At 41.2% G+C, this 14997-nt stretch overlaps 1 protein-coding gene across 1 annotated transcript; it reads left to right on the forward strand.

The window, feature by feature from the left end:
• The first annotated feature begins 1295 nt into the window (after window positions 1-1295).
• Window positions 1296-14856, forward strand: LOC110042402 (hapless 2-like). The gene is made up of 17 exons (XM_089292600.1): window positions 1296-1564; window positions 1987-2133; window positions 2607-2768; window positions 3186-3328; window positions 4377-4545; window positions 5037-5159; window positions 5556-5698; window positions 6139-6181; window positions 6592-6776; window positions 7452-7563; window positions 10254-10389; window positions 10802-10899; window positions 11733-12097; window positions 12846-13413; window positions 13612-13701; window positions 14430-14525; window positions 14699-14856. The coding sequence occupies exons 1-17, from the start codon at window positions 1382-1384 to the stop codon at window positions 14843-14845; spliced, it is 2910 nt and encodes a 969-aa protein (XP_089148726.1). The 5' UTR covers window positions 1296-1381; the 3' UTR covers window positions 14846-14856.
• Window positions 14857-14997: the final 141 nt, after the last annotated feature.

Here is a 14997-nt window from a genome sequence, read left to right on the forward strand (position 1 = left end):
TCAATTAAGCCAAATCTCTGAGATCTTTTGCTAACAAATACCTCCGGTAAGCGATAGCAGTCGGTACATGACCTGTAATGGATGCCTCAGTGACAGCGTGTTTTCGTTCTTCACACCGCCAACTATATGGCCCCGTCCACACTACTCAGAAGAATTTGAAAACGGTGTTTTCACTCTGAAAACGCATCAAATGTTTTCCGTCCACACTACGCCAGAGAAATTTGAGAACACAACAATTTCTGTTTGAGGAAAACTGTGGCAGGGAAATCCCATGAATATCGTGACATTATCGTTAACGAAAATAAAAGCTTCGTTTTCAAAATGTTTTCCGTCCACATTAAAACGAAAAGCCGCCGTTTTCAAATTCCTCCGGTTTGAAGAGCGTCTTTCGAAAAGCTTCGTTTTCATGACGGATTAGTGAGGACGGTAGGCCTAACCGTAGAAATAAAGCTGGTGGTGCGGGACGAGGCCTAATTAATTAGAAAACACCAGGCAAGAGATTACGGATCAAATGTGACTGAGGTTGCAATTTGTTGAGAATTGGCATTCAGTCTAGGGTTTAGTTTTCAATTTATTTGTCCGTGTCCTTTACAAATGTTCCTACGTGCGTTCGCCGAGTCGTGTAAAGTGAGGGGCTAAACACTAGTGTAAACACGCGATCACTCAATTTCCAACATGCAGTCAGTAACTGAGCCATCATTACAAAATATATCCGTTGCAGGAATAATACACAGGTATAATAGAACACTCTGTTAGTAGCTCAGACGGCAAATGTTATTACCATATTTGACGTGAGATTTTCGAATTACAGAACACTTTAGATTGCACACATTTGCATTTAAAAGCTGTAAAAATTTCAAAAATAAAATGCCCGGCATATGTTTGAAGATATCTTCACGGCATTTGCGTTTGCTGCTCTGTTAGGCTTTGGATGAAGGCAGCAAAAAATGTTTGACGCTGCTCTTTAGGACAGAATTTATCCGTACGATTAGGTAAAACACAATAATTTTCTGACAGCGGACTCTGTTCTCAGCTGGTCAAACCCAAACCAAATTCTCTGCCTAAGCATGTGAAATAGTTCTAAATAAATGTTTCAACCTGTAATCTGCAATATCATTTTGCCTGCTTGCACAGATTATATTATCGACATATTTTCTGCCTTTAGCAAATCACAAACCAGCCATATTCACTGGCATATTCGCCCGCGATAAAAGATGACAGCTGCCGTGTTTAAAAGTGCACGCGCAAGTGCGCGCTGATTTTCAAATGACGAAAAATGAAAATAGAATTTTAACGAACTCGAAGAAGTTATCAAAATATGTCTTGTCCACTTTTGTTTGCATGTCAGGAGGCTATAATCTCATCTTAGCCATGTAGAAGAATGAAGATATTTAAAGTTCTGCTTCTTTTAGCTTGTTCGCCTCCAACAAGCGAGGATTTGATCGCTAAAAGTAGCATCACCATTTGTGAAAATACCGGCGGTGGAGATGATCCCATGAGTGTTGTGTACGAGAAAGCCTGCGAGAAAAAGCTTATTGTTACCATGTCAGTCCGAAGTGGCCAGGTAAGAACGTCAACATTTCTAGTGTCTTTGTACTGTCTGTAAGTTTACCGTAAAATAGACAGAGGCTTGTAAAAGGTTCCTATTTTTCGTGATGAAAATTTTGGTAATCACGAAGACTTATCTCGTGAAGACAACAACAGATTATCATCCGTCTGTTCTTACAAGCTTAATCCTTCGTGGACCCTGAAAAAAATTGGCGGTGTTATAAAGATATCGTCCAAAGCCTAATTAAAGATGCAAACAATTTATAAGAACGTTCGTTTCAAGATGTTGCGAAATTTCTTTTCTCGAGAACTGAGCTTTACGGCAGTTTTGTTTTTGAGTTTATACGGAACCGGCAAAGCATCGATGTTTGTAGAAAAGATAATATGACGACGATGACCCCAAGATTATTAAAATTTCTTCATTTCGTTTGGTTTCAGAATGGTTCAGAGATGTTGAAAACAGTGTCGAACGTCAGCAAGGTGTACGACGAAGTTGAGAAAGAACAAGCTCGCCTGTACAATCCATTTATTATAACTCTGGCAAAAACACCAGTTCAACTTGTTTATCCCTATTACTATAGAGGAGTAAGTAGTAAAATAACACACAAATGAATAAAGCTCCCAGCAAATGAGGGGAGGGGAGGGGAGGGAGTTAGGTGAGCAGTTTTCGCCACAGAGGTTTTTCAAGTTGCTCGGAGAACTGTTCACCTTGAATTCAGCCCCCCTGAACAGTTGAGCGATTTTCACTTTGAAGAACCGGCCTTTATCCCCTCGTAAATCCACAGCTACTTTCACAATGTTATGACAAAATTCATGATCAGTAACAGGACAGACGCATGAAGAACAGACGTCAATTATCAGCCAACCTCGAGCGTAGATGAAAAGCTGCGCGAGAACGAGAACACGCACGCGGCCTCATACACGCGAGGAAAAGCTTCCCAACTCGCTCTCTGGCCCGCGCGCCTTCCCACTCCCAATTCAATTTCCATATATAGGGAGCCTCTGCGCAGGAAAGAGGCTATTACTTTATTTTACTGAGTGTAGTTGTTGTATTTTAGGTGGTAAATAATAAACCAGAGGAGAAAGTGAAAGTGAGTGACAACGGTGCGCTGGCGACTGGGTCACGCAATCTCTGTGATGACATGTGGGATGCATCCAATGACGAATCTACTTGTGGGTTTGACCGAGATGCGAATGGAAACAAAATTTGGGACAGTCAGGTACAAATATGTCACTTGAATCCTACAAAGCAGAGGATGTAGCTTATCCCAGTTTACGTAGCATGAAGTGACTAGGAGTATTTCTACTACCCCGGCCCTGGATGGGATGCTAACCCATCGCAGGGTTAGCCCCAGCATTGAATTTGCCGGTACTCATTTATACACCTGGGTGAAGAGAGGCACTGTGCTAGTAAAGTGTCTTGCTCAAGAATACAACACAATATCCCCGGCCAGGGCTCGGACTGAACGCTCGATCCGGAGGCAAGCACACTAAGCATGAGGCCATCGCACCTCCTGCCCACTCGGGGGAAGTCTAAAATTCGGAGACGTACCGCTCAAGATAAGATGCGCTGAGTTATCTTCTTGGTTGTTAGATTTGTGATTCTATTTTATTTTATTATCATGTCTGTTTTAAAGGGATTTTGCTGTTGGTGCAGTGAACAGGACAAATGGCGCGGCTCTTTTGGGGACACGACACCGTTCAGCCGAGCTGGACTCTCGTGCAAAGTGTTCACCAAGGCGCAGGCCGCTGCTCACTGCATGAAGTACGACGACTTATGGTACGTGTCAATCACTTTCTGCATTGCCAAATACAGCCAATCAGGAAGCCACTAATATCGTGACAAACCAAACAGAACTGGAACGAAAGAAGAAACGTGTAAGCTTTCGTAAGCGCGGGAAAATCCAAGCTTCACTGGGATTATTTAGAGCATGCTGCACGACTTTTATGAACCAGTTAAAAGACATTGTCGAAAGTCCCCGTGAACTAGCAATTCGACTAGCTCTTGCTGATATTAATTGTCTGAAAAACTCTGACTCTTAACGTCATGCTTTCCAACTCGCTACTGAGACGTTATTTTGTGTCAATAGAGAGGATTTTCTAGGACCAAATCGATGGAGAACTAATTAAGGTGTCTCCATAGGGTAATCATTTATGGCGTTGCTCGAGCAAGTGTTATGTTTTGAATGCTGTTTTTGCATTCGCTTTCACACCTAGCCCTCTCAAACTTATTACATATAATAAGCAATGATTAAATAGTATTTTGCTATCATCTCTGTTAAAATTTTGGGATTTAGTTTTGAATTATAAATGCCCAAACAAATGTGTTTTTTACTGTTTTTTATGGCTTTATTTGTGATTTTCATGAATTTCCTTCGGTGAAATCTTCCAAAATTTTTACATCACGTCGCTTCTAGTGGGATACGAAATTTTAAACGCGAAAAAAGTAGGGTTTGTAAAGGCAGTTTTTTTGATATTTTCAACTTTATGTCTTTTACCGCTGCAAAAAAATCTGGTCTTATAGATTTCCCTGAAAAACGAGCTCCGACTAAAGTAAAATATTTACTACTAATCTGCCGAATTTAACGGAATTTCACCGAAGGAAACGCGAGAAAATTCACTGTCAGTTTTGCTTTTTGTGCTCAAGTTGACGTAATAAAATATCGAAAAACACTGACGTTTTCCTTTGAGCGCGCGCAGATTACTTCCTCAGCGCTCGTGCGATCGTAAAACCATAGGGAGCCACCTTAAGATAACACTTTCCTAGGAAGTGTGGCTTATGACAAGGACATAATTCAACACGGTAACAGCTCTCTATCTCCTTGCAGGTACACAGTCAATGAGCTCGGAAGATGGGAAATGGAATTCGGTATTCACGTGAAAACTTATGATCAAGTGACAACGAAAGTAGGGAATATAACCAAACCTAAGTGGGTCCCAGGTGGAGAGATAGTGATAGGGCCTCATGTGCGGATGGGAAGAGGCAAATACGGCAGGGTGAGTACATTGCGTGACATACTTTTGTCACGTTAGCTTGCAATGGACAGACTGTAAGTTTTTGTGAAGTTAAATAGGATTTAGTGAAGTGAGAGAGTATGAAGCAATGAAAAAGTGGTCTCGATAGTTTCATTTGACAAATGTGATTAGCGACACAATCACGAGAAAAGAATCTTTGCGGCGAAACAGAGCTAAGTATGTGTATTATTGGGGAGTTTCAGCAAACCACAGATGGCAACGGCAACGAGAACGTCACCAAACAAAAGGTTTAATGAGCAGAACAATGGCTTTGCAAGTGCGTTATAAATCTTTTGCATTTCGTAGCTGTCCTCTGCAAAACAACAACAAGAAATGACCAAGTTCTGAGTATTTTGGAGAGCGTTAGCCACGACGGCTAATTTTTCGTACTTCCTTTACAAAGCCCCCTTTAAATGGCTCATAGACTTTGAGTTTCTGGATTAGCCATTTTTTGCTACCATGTTATTTAACAGCTCCTCGCAAGTTATATTGGCGAGTTTCAGAGCCACAGGCAGTTTCCCACACTGACTGAGAAGTTCCTACTTATTCCGTACGTCACTGATAAAGTTGATCCCAAGGCTCACCCGCAGGTAGTGGTAAGAACATTTCCTTGCTGGACCTTGCTGGTAAGATTAACAGATAGAATGACTGCAGATGACGACACATACTGATAACATAAGGCGATATCTGAGATGTCTAAAATTTAGAGGCTTGAAAATGCAGTAGCCAGTATCCTGGGCATATTAAGTGAAGGAAAAGGTATTTCAAATGACTGATTTTTTTTTTTTTTTTTTTTTTTGCGGGCGAAGTTGTATTGTATTTTTTTGAAGAAACCATTTTATGTTTTACAGATCTATAAGATAAACTTTGAAGGATTTTCCAGGGTCATTTTTAGAGCCTACATGCTCGCATGCGCAGGCGGAGGCTATTTTCATTTCGTGCAGAAATTAAATCCCCGGCTGAATTTATCATTATTTTGACTTGACTTGCAGAACGGACCTATGGATTATATGATAATCGACAAACATGAAGTAAATTACAAACCGAGCGGACCTCATCAATGCGACAAGATAGGCGTTACTTACACGGCATTTCGGAATCAACAACCTGCGGGGTGCCAACAAAAAAAGGGCGCGTAAGTAACACAGCTGAAATAGTCATTTAGCAATTCTTCTTCTTGCGCTTGTTGGATATGAGAAGACAGATAGCGCCGAGTTGGCTATAATAATGTCATATCCAACAAGCGCAAGTGGAATAATTGTTTTACTAAGAACGTCTGCAAGACATAGAAAACTGAACTAAAATTAAAAAATATATATGCGTTCGCTTTCCATATTTAAGAGCATTGGTGTTAATTGCTAAATACCATAATGGCTAAGCCAACGAAAACTCATTGAATTGCATTATTCAATGATCCAGTTTTTAATAGTGTTTGATAACCCCAAAGAACGTTTCGATTATAGTTGTTTTTAGTACGTCAGTAACGCATTTGGAAATTAGTATTAAAATAGCGGAGTCCTATCAGCTTGCTTACTTTTGGCAGTTTATAAAGACACCACTTCTCTTCTCTCTTAGATGTCTCAATAATCAGCCTAAAGATTATTTTGAAGAAGATCAGGTATGTCCGATAGTGTTGTAATTCAGCCGCTTAGTGACGCAAATCCGTGTTTGAGCTTGTCTTAAGACATGTTCTTTTGGGATCAATCGTTTTTGGTTTGTTGGGGTTTTTCGTGTTCTGTCGGGAAAACCCGTTTTCGGTTGGTTTGACTGACCGACTTTTTCAACCGACCTCAAACCAGGTTGAAACGGTTGAAAAAGCATTTGCATTATTAAAACTATTCTTATGTCACGTGAAGACTGTTGCCAGGAGTTACCGTGTTTCAACCAAAAACGGAAAAACTTCTGTTGAGAAACTTCATACGTACAAACCCCAACCAGTTGCGGTTGAAACGGTTGATTCCAATGAAACACAACCTTACTGTGTCTGTTTTATTACTCATCCGTAGAAAATTTTTATTTCTGTTCAAGAGTCGTCGTAATGCAGGTCAGACTCCATATTACTTCCCTGAGAAGTTTGGCAAGCTGGTAGGCGTCAAGAATCGGCCCATATCCGACAAACAGGAGTTTATGCTGACCTATGAAATCGACGAAGTTATGACGAGTATGGTGACCCTTCAAATCAGCGCTGACGATATCATTCTGATTTATAACAGGTTCGTCAGTACAAGAAATAAAATGTAAAAAAAGTGTTAAATGTTTAATGTTTATAGTGGTCAGCGCACTTAGCTACACCTTCCTAGTTCTCATCAGCCAAGCCATTTAAACTGAAAGAAAGCGGAAAGATTTCAAACAAACGTATCATAGGCTTAAAAATTCCAACCGGCGGAAGGCAGACCAGTTGGCTATTTACAAACATGACCCGTAGTTAGACTAGGGTCTATCGAGAAACAGCTCCAGCTTAGTGGTCAGAGCGGGACTTGAACCCGCGACCTCCGGTTTTGAGTCCGGCGCCCTAAGCACGCTGCTTCCAATAAATAAATCAGTCGAGACAATTGCATTCGTGAAGCAAGACACGGGTCAGTTGATTTTCAGATGTAGGATTGGGACCGAGTGCTTCATCCAGCCTGTTACCCAGGCCTTAAGCTAACTCTTGACGTCTCGTCTGACGTCATATAGTACGTTTTTTGGCGGGAACAGCTTCCCTTGTTCGCGTCAGGCCTTCAAGAAAGAGACGACCTCTGGAGTCGACTGCCAACTGAAGCCAGTCACTATAGTGCAGATTCAATTTGTATTATTTGATTCGTTTGGACTATTTTTATCAGACTGCATGTCAGTATGATGAAGGGCCGAGCCAACTATAGTTAACAAACCGTTTTTTTTTCCTCTAGGGCTACGGGTAAAATTCTGAAAGCGTACGCACAGGACTTCGAAGCTCTTTCTCAAGATGGCCACATGTTTGTTATTGTTCAGAACACTGGATATGTCACGGCCGACTTCGCTGTACGTGGTTTTAATTTACATTTTAGCGTAAACTTTTCAACTTGTCTTTAGTTGTGAACAGATTTTTTTGCTTGCGTTGATTAAGGTACGTTTTAAGCTTTGCCAAATAATGTTTGAAATCATTGACGGCTGCAAGGTAAAAAGGCGAGAGATCAGAATGTTTGCTGGATGTAAAGAGCCCGGGGGGGGGGGGGCTCCCATATAAAAAGATGGGGGTGCTCGTTGTATCTTTTAGGGTTAAAAAAGTGGTTTTGGTACCTCTCAGTCTTAGGGTGTTCAGCCTCAACAGGTCCACAGCGAGAGCTTTCGCAGTACCTTTCAGTGTATTGAGACGAGAACAATATGACAGGAGATACATACATACATACATACATACATACATACATACATACATACATACATACATACATACATACATACATACATACATACATACATACATACATACATAAACTTTATTTAAGCTCGAATTTCAGAGTAGCTTGACAAGCTAATATTTCCGAGCAACAAAATATTTGATAACGAAAAATTAAAATAGAAATTGCTATTTACATATTTACAATTGACTTATGTTAACTAATTATAAAATTGTCATTTACATGTTTTATGAATTGGTTTTACTGATGTGCTTTTTGAAGTCTGAGAAGCTACATAACCTTATAAAATTGGGTAGAGAATTCCATTTTTTTGTTGCCAGATAAGTAAAGGAGTGGAGACCAAAAGTTGTAGTTTTAGGTTTGGGCATTTCCAGTATATAGTTTCCACGCATGTTGTATGAAGTAGAACGGAACGAGAACATGTTTCTCATATAGGCCGGATAGCTAGTGAAAAATAGACTTTTGTACAAGGTAGTAAGGAATTTACAGATGCGTTGATCATGAAGTTGGAGACAGTTTACCCTGTCTAGCAGCACATTATAAGGCGATTCAAAATCGCTTAGAATGAATATCAGAATCCTTTTGTTAAGAGCTTCTATTTTGTCCCTGTTGTTTGCACTGCAAAAGTGCCAAACTGTTGAGCAATAATCAAAATGAGGGAGTATGTAGGCCTTATACAGTTTCACTAAAATGTCTTTGGAAATAAGGTTTCTGAACCTAAGCATTACATTGAACTGGTTGTTGACTTTTTTGCAAATAAGAGATATGTAATTGTGAAAATTTAAATTGTTATCAATGTTCATTCCCAAAATGTCAATTGAGTCTTTTGTAGGAAACGAGAAGGTGTGTTCCGATTTTCCCAGGATCAAAGCCTGATGTTTGCTTTCATTGGCCAACATTCCATTTTGCCGGTACCACCGGTTTGCTGTCTCGACTGCGTTACGCATGCGCCCATCTAGCGCAATAGGATCACTGTCCGATGAATATATTTGGTGATCGTCTGCATAAGCATTTAACTTAACATCCCCGCAAAACAAGAAAATGTCATTTATGAAAATATTGAAAAACATGGGACCGAGGACGCTTCCCTGAGGCACGCCTCGTCTTGCATGTAGCCACTCTGAAAACGTATCCCCTATCTTGACCCTCTGATTCCTTGAGGAAAGGTAGTCCTTAATCAGGGCACAACTTGCCTGCTCCAATCCGTAGGCTTTGAGCTTCGCAAGAAGAAGAGAGTGTTGGATTACATCAAACGCCTTTGACAAGTCCATAGATACAACTGCCACAGTGTCCCCTTGATCTCTCATCCTTCTCCATTCCTCCGTCATGCGTAGCAGGAAAGTTTCACAGCTGTGAAATTTCCTATAAGAGCTGATATAGTCCGATAGAATCAAGCTATAGAAATCACCAAGTTGCGCTGCCAGGAGTCTTTCAAATATATTATTTAGCGCAGGAAGTACAGTAACTGGCCTGTAATTTGCTTTATTTAGTTCATCGTCCTTTTTGAATAGTGGTGTAATCTGCCCCATCTTCCAAGATGCCGGATACCTACTCTGATCAATAGAGCAGTTGAATAGCACTGTTAGCGGCTTGGCGATCAGAGAAGCAGAATCCTTAATCAGCCTGGGTGGTAACATGTCGTACCCGCATGCTTTGCGCGTATTCATGTGTTTAAGCATTTCTTCTACCAACACCATGTTCGTGTGATGAAAGCTAAACTGTTCTGGTGCATGTTTTTGCGCATTACGAATTGCCAAAATACTCGGATGATTCACGAAGTCTTCTCCAAAATCACTTTCCTTTACATCATCAGCATTTTCCGTCACCTTGATGAAGTGATTGTTCATCAACTCCGCAATCTGTTTCTTATTTGTGATGGGAACTTCATTTTCCTTAAGAACTATGTCATTTGCTTGTTTAGTTTTACTGTTTAAGAAGGGGCGATATGTATCCCAGAATTCACGCGGATTCTCACGCCCACTTTCCGATTTCTTTTTGAAGTGTTCTTTTATCGCTTTCCGTCTGAGAGACGTGCATTTGTTTCTTTGCCGTTTATACAGCTCGTAATTACAATCCGTGCGATCCCGCATGAATATTTTCCACAACTTGTTGCGATGCCTAATTGCCTTGCGCAGATAATGTGTTGTTTTAGAATTGGTACCTCAGGATCTTGGTACCTCTTCTTCTTTTTTATGTGGGCGTCCTGTAGTCCCCCCCCCCCCCCGCACCCCCACCCTCGGGGGAGAAAGCATCATTTCCTTTCTTGAACTTGATTCATGCAGATTGTTACTTAATGTGTGGTTCTTTGTCCAGGTGGTCATATCAGAATGCTCCGGCGCAGTAGGAAAGTTCCGTGAGAAGTCTTTATCTATAAATCCTCAGAAAACACACATGTTCAAGTTTGGGATCCACGCGTATCGCAAGGAAGGGGGCAATAACTACTGTATTGGTAAGGAGTACAGTCAATACAGCATTTATTTCCTGTAAACAAAAGCTATTTGTTCCATTTAGCCTATCGCAAGAGTGTCGCCTTCCTGGCGTACAGCATGTAATTATCTCTGGTTCAGGCTGCAGCGCCGTTCTGGGAAGATCGGAGCAGTTCTCTCTTCGCTCGATGATGTAACACTGCCGGGATTCGTAAAGTACCTGTGATAATTTGTAACTATCGCCTCAAAATGTAAAGCTGAGAAAGCTTGTACAAGGAATTGAAACGCAACTCCAGCTAATAGTCAAAGCGGAGCTTCAACCAGCTCTGAATCAACCAGAATCAAGTCTCATCCTTTGAGCGAGGGAGTGGTTCAGGGAACCAACAAGGACATGTATCTATTTTCCATTCACAAATTTTGTTCTTTGATTTCCAGTGAAGCTGTTTGATGCTCGTCATAAGATGGTTGACAGTGCTAACGTTACCTTCACAACCACAGCACCTTGTGTGTGTGCTGCAGGATGTGGCTGCAGTGTATGTATCCTTCGTGTTATAAAAAAAGAAAATTCACTACCTGATTTCAAGCCGAAAAGGACTAGGTACGAGTCTACAAATTATGAGATTAGCAGCTATTGAGCCACATAGTCATAAAGTGCACACAAGGAAAAAAAAAAAGAAAAAGAAAAAAAGTGCACACCAAGTTGTACAAAATCACCAAGTTAGGTGCGAATAGACCCAATAGTAAGCAAGATACAACCATTGGAAAACATCAAAATTTACAATAAAATGTATGGCCATCCGGACACTGTGTCTGGATGACCAAATATTTCTGTGTAATTTTGACGATTTTAAATGGCTGTATCTCAGTCAAAACTAGCCTGATTAACACTAAACTTGGGGATTTTGTGAATCTCGGTGTGCTCTTTCTGACTATGTTGATCAATAGTTGCTAATCCCATATTTTACAGACTCGTACCTAGTCCTTTTCGGCTTGAAATCAGGCAATTCTCGCCCACTGCACGCAGTGTTTTTGTTGTTTAGAGCCGCGTCGGAGCCAGCAGTAGTTGCTAAGCAACATGACGTCATGGTATGACGTTATATGACGTACAATCTACTTTGGTTTACTCGGCGATTGCTTGAATCGAAAACTTTTAGTATACTTCTACGAAAATTCACGGAAAAAGCTGGTCTTACATTACAGTACCATTGTCGCTAAATTGCTTAAAAATACTTCACTAGAATTAACCCTGAAGAGCACAAGAACAGTCTCGTAATACAACGTGCTTTTCATTATCTGTATTATCTGTACATTATAAGCACAGCTGTGTAAGTTAAAACGCTGAATAGCGTAATTCCCCCTTCCTCAGTGCTATGACGCTGGGTTTAAATGCGTCGATCGAGACGAGAAAGACTGGGATGAGGAAAAGCCGTCAGAGAGTGGGCTGGACTTTACTGGCGCTGTAGATATTTGGACCAAAGTCAAAAACTTCTTCAAGAAGATTGGCAACGTTCTTAAATTTCTGACAACGCCTGGTGGCATCGCCAGCATTGTGGGAATACTAGTGGGCCTTGGCGCATTAAAGGCCTTTTTGGGCCTTAGAAGAAAGGGGGCTGCCGTAGCACGGTTCGGAATGGGCGGTGTTAAAAAGGGCAAGCAGGAGAAGAAAGACAACGCAGGTCAGATTGTGGTGGTGGAGTACAATGAACAAGGAGAGGAAATCGATCCTGTCACGTAAGTAACATCGCTGATCAATAAGAAATTTTCTTACAAGAATCGAAACCTAAGTATTAAAGTTGCGCACGCACTACGCGGGGAAATTTGAAAATGGCGTTTTCACTGTGAAAACGCATCAGATGTTTTCGGTTCACATTATGCCAGAGAAGTTGAAAACGCAACAGACATCGGTCATTTTGGGTTTGAAACTGGTTTGCATTTGAGGTGTGACTCTCCGGTTTGAAGAGCTCCGTTTTCGTGACGGATCAGTGTGGACGGTAAGCCTAACCGTAGACATAAAGCTGTGTTTTCAAATTTCTCCGGCGTAGTGTGGTAGGTAGTTACAGGTAACAGAAATCTCGAGGTCTCGTGAGCGGAAATTGTCTTGTCTCCCGGCTGTGCGCACGAGAACCTATGAGGAACTTTTTCTTCTCGGAAGGAAAGGTATGATTGTGCTCCATCCGAATAGTCAGAATATGTTGATTTAGGTAACTTCGCTTACTTTTTAACTCGAGTTCTCACGTCCAATAATTATTTGTTTTTATTAATTTTGTGACAGTATACTTTGTTTTCGAATTGTACCTTATCGGCTCCCTGCTTTTGAAAGGAGAAACTTCATAAATTAACATACGGCGGTCGTATCTCTTTGCGCGGCAGTTCCTGGTTGACCAAGCAGGAAGGACGCCTGTTATTCACTAACTGATGCTCTAGAAAAGTAGGTTGTGTTTTAAACGTTAATAAAAGTTTTTAATTTTTATTTTCACAGCAAGGACGTGACCAAACCGCGAAACAAGACCAAGGAATTTCTGTTCAATTTAGTCTTCTTTCTCATTCTTCCATTCTTGCTACTGTTAAAACTCGGCAAAAAGATTGCACAATGCTGTAAAAAGTACCATGACAGCAAAGAGGAAAAAAAGACACAAGACAAGAGCCAGGAAGATGACGACAAAAAAGGCCCAGAAGTGGAGATCTTCAAGGATGGGGACATTTTAAAAGATGGCCGACTGCGCGCTGATAGCAACCTCAGCTCTGGACATCCGGATGTTAAGCGAGGTAGCAAAGAAATCATGCCAGGAATTAAACGAAGACACAGTGGGACGAGTGGCAAGGAAGATAATACTGCGAGCAGCGGGACCCCACACGGGAGCAAACAGAGCATGGCCGCACCAGGAAGCAGACGCAGCAGTGAAGAAACAGCAGGGGAGCCCTCTACTAGCAGCAGGGTCACCGGCGGCCAAGATAAGGTGCAAGTCACAACAAGTTCACACAGCTACACAAACATCACCGTGGATCAGAGCACCGAACCTTCACCGCCACAGGAAGGAAATGTTTTCGTAAGTATATTTTTGTAACAATTTTTAAAAAACACAGGAACTAAAACAAGTGCAAAGTAAATTCAACCTTTGTTTACATACACAGTCTCAAGCGTAAACCATTATTTCTCCTTACTGACTGACAAACATAACTCGTAAGCGTTTATTTTATCATTTTATATCTGTCACTACAAGTTGTTCCATTGTTTGATGATTCAGGTTCCAGAAGATATCAGACCGTTCACTGAGTCGAACACGTTAATTTATCACAAATTTTACAGTACAGACACTGTAGCGGATGAACTTGAGGTAAACGTTTTTTAACCAACTGAGTAATTTATCTGGGTCTTCTCGTAAAGCATTTCAACACATGTAAGTAGCTCACTGATGACCAAACTCCATTTCTTTTCAAGAAAGGACGGCTTTCTCTGCGAAGATAAATGGAGTTTGGAAGAGCTACAAAAGAGTGCGCCGAAAAATATCTCTTCATCTAAAAAGGAAAAGAATTCTTCATTGATAGGATCGCGAGTTTATATTAATTTTCAAGCTTTACAATTGATAGCTCTTGGCATGATAATGTTCACAAACACGAGAGGTCCTACACGAGGCCCACCGACACAAGGTGGACTCCAGATAGGTGTCTTGCTCATATTTTCTTGTCTCGCTCTTGATGGGTGTCTTACCCAGACCTCTCGCGCAATACTTTGCTCTCACAGCGCTTTCGTCGACTCTGGAGTATAAATGGATATCGGTGAACTGGTTTGGCAAACTGGCAAATCGCTGTGCGCTACATATTTAGAACCGGGAAGAGAGTAACAAACCTGCTTGCCTCTCCACGCTACAGAAACCGTAGTTAAACACCGGGGCTTATGAACAATCTGGCCTCTCCAAGTCATCCCTAGGACAAAACACACATAAGCTTGCTACTGTGCCGAGCGAGGTTTGAAATACGACGTTTAGCCGTTTCACGGCTTCTTGTGAACCAGCTGGCAACCGAACTTCTCAATCGTGTTCTAAGATCCTTCTTCTCTCAACAGAACCATGGTGAACAGTTTTGCTTGGCTGGTAAAATAACCTGCGTGCCACGCCCAACAAGCATTCAGTACAGATTTGATCTGTTAATGGCGTTACAGGTTAGACTTTAACATTCATGTTGATCACGCGCTGTGGATGTAAAATGAACTAAATGCATGCCAAGGATCTCTAAGGAGCACTAAGGAGCTCTAAGGAGCTCTAAGGAGCACTAAGGAGCTCTAAGAAGCAGTGCTGCTCTGTAATGACTTTTGTAAAATCATTTTATTTCCAGATTTGTGGTAACGAAAACGGCACGCAAGTTTTGCTGGGAGTTCCGAGAACTCTGGATCCTTCCCTCTTCTCTAAACTAATGACGCCTGAAGAGATACGACAGCGTATTGCTCTACAGCCTCAAGCTCCTTGCCTTAATCTCAGATAATAAAAAGAAAACTTTCTCACTATCAATCAATCAATGATTTTCAAATCTTAGTGACATTGTTACTTATTTTGCGGTACTCAATTTCATGATTCATACGATAGCCAAAAAATCGCGAAAATAAAGCCTCGAAAATAGCAATTTCCGCTTAACAC

Source organism: Orbicella faveolata, unplaced genomic scaffold, assembly GCF_042242905.1.
Source record: "Orbicella faveolata isolate gen_17 unplaced genomic scaffold, um_ofav_v1 contig_24, whole genome shotgun sequence".
In the NCBI taxonomy this organism is placed as follows: domain Eukaryota; kingdom Metazoa; phylum Cnidaria; class Anthozoa; order Scleractinia; family Merulinidae; genus Orbicella; species Orbicella faveolata.

Coding starts and splice junctions, on each gene's coding strand:
- LOC110042402 (XM_089292600.1), top strand. CDS start 1,382: ATGAAGATATTTAAAGTTCTGCTTCTTTTAGCTTGTTCGCCTCCAACA. Junction 4,546..5,036: donor GAAGAGGCAAATACGGCAGG/GTGAGTACATTG, acceptor GTTATTTAACAG/CTCCTCGCAAGTTATATTGG. Junction 12,098..12,845: donor GAGGAAATCGATCCTGTCAC/GTAAGTAACATC, acceptor TTATTTTCACAG/CAAGGACGTGACCAAACCGC.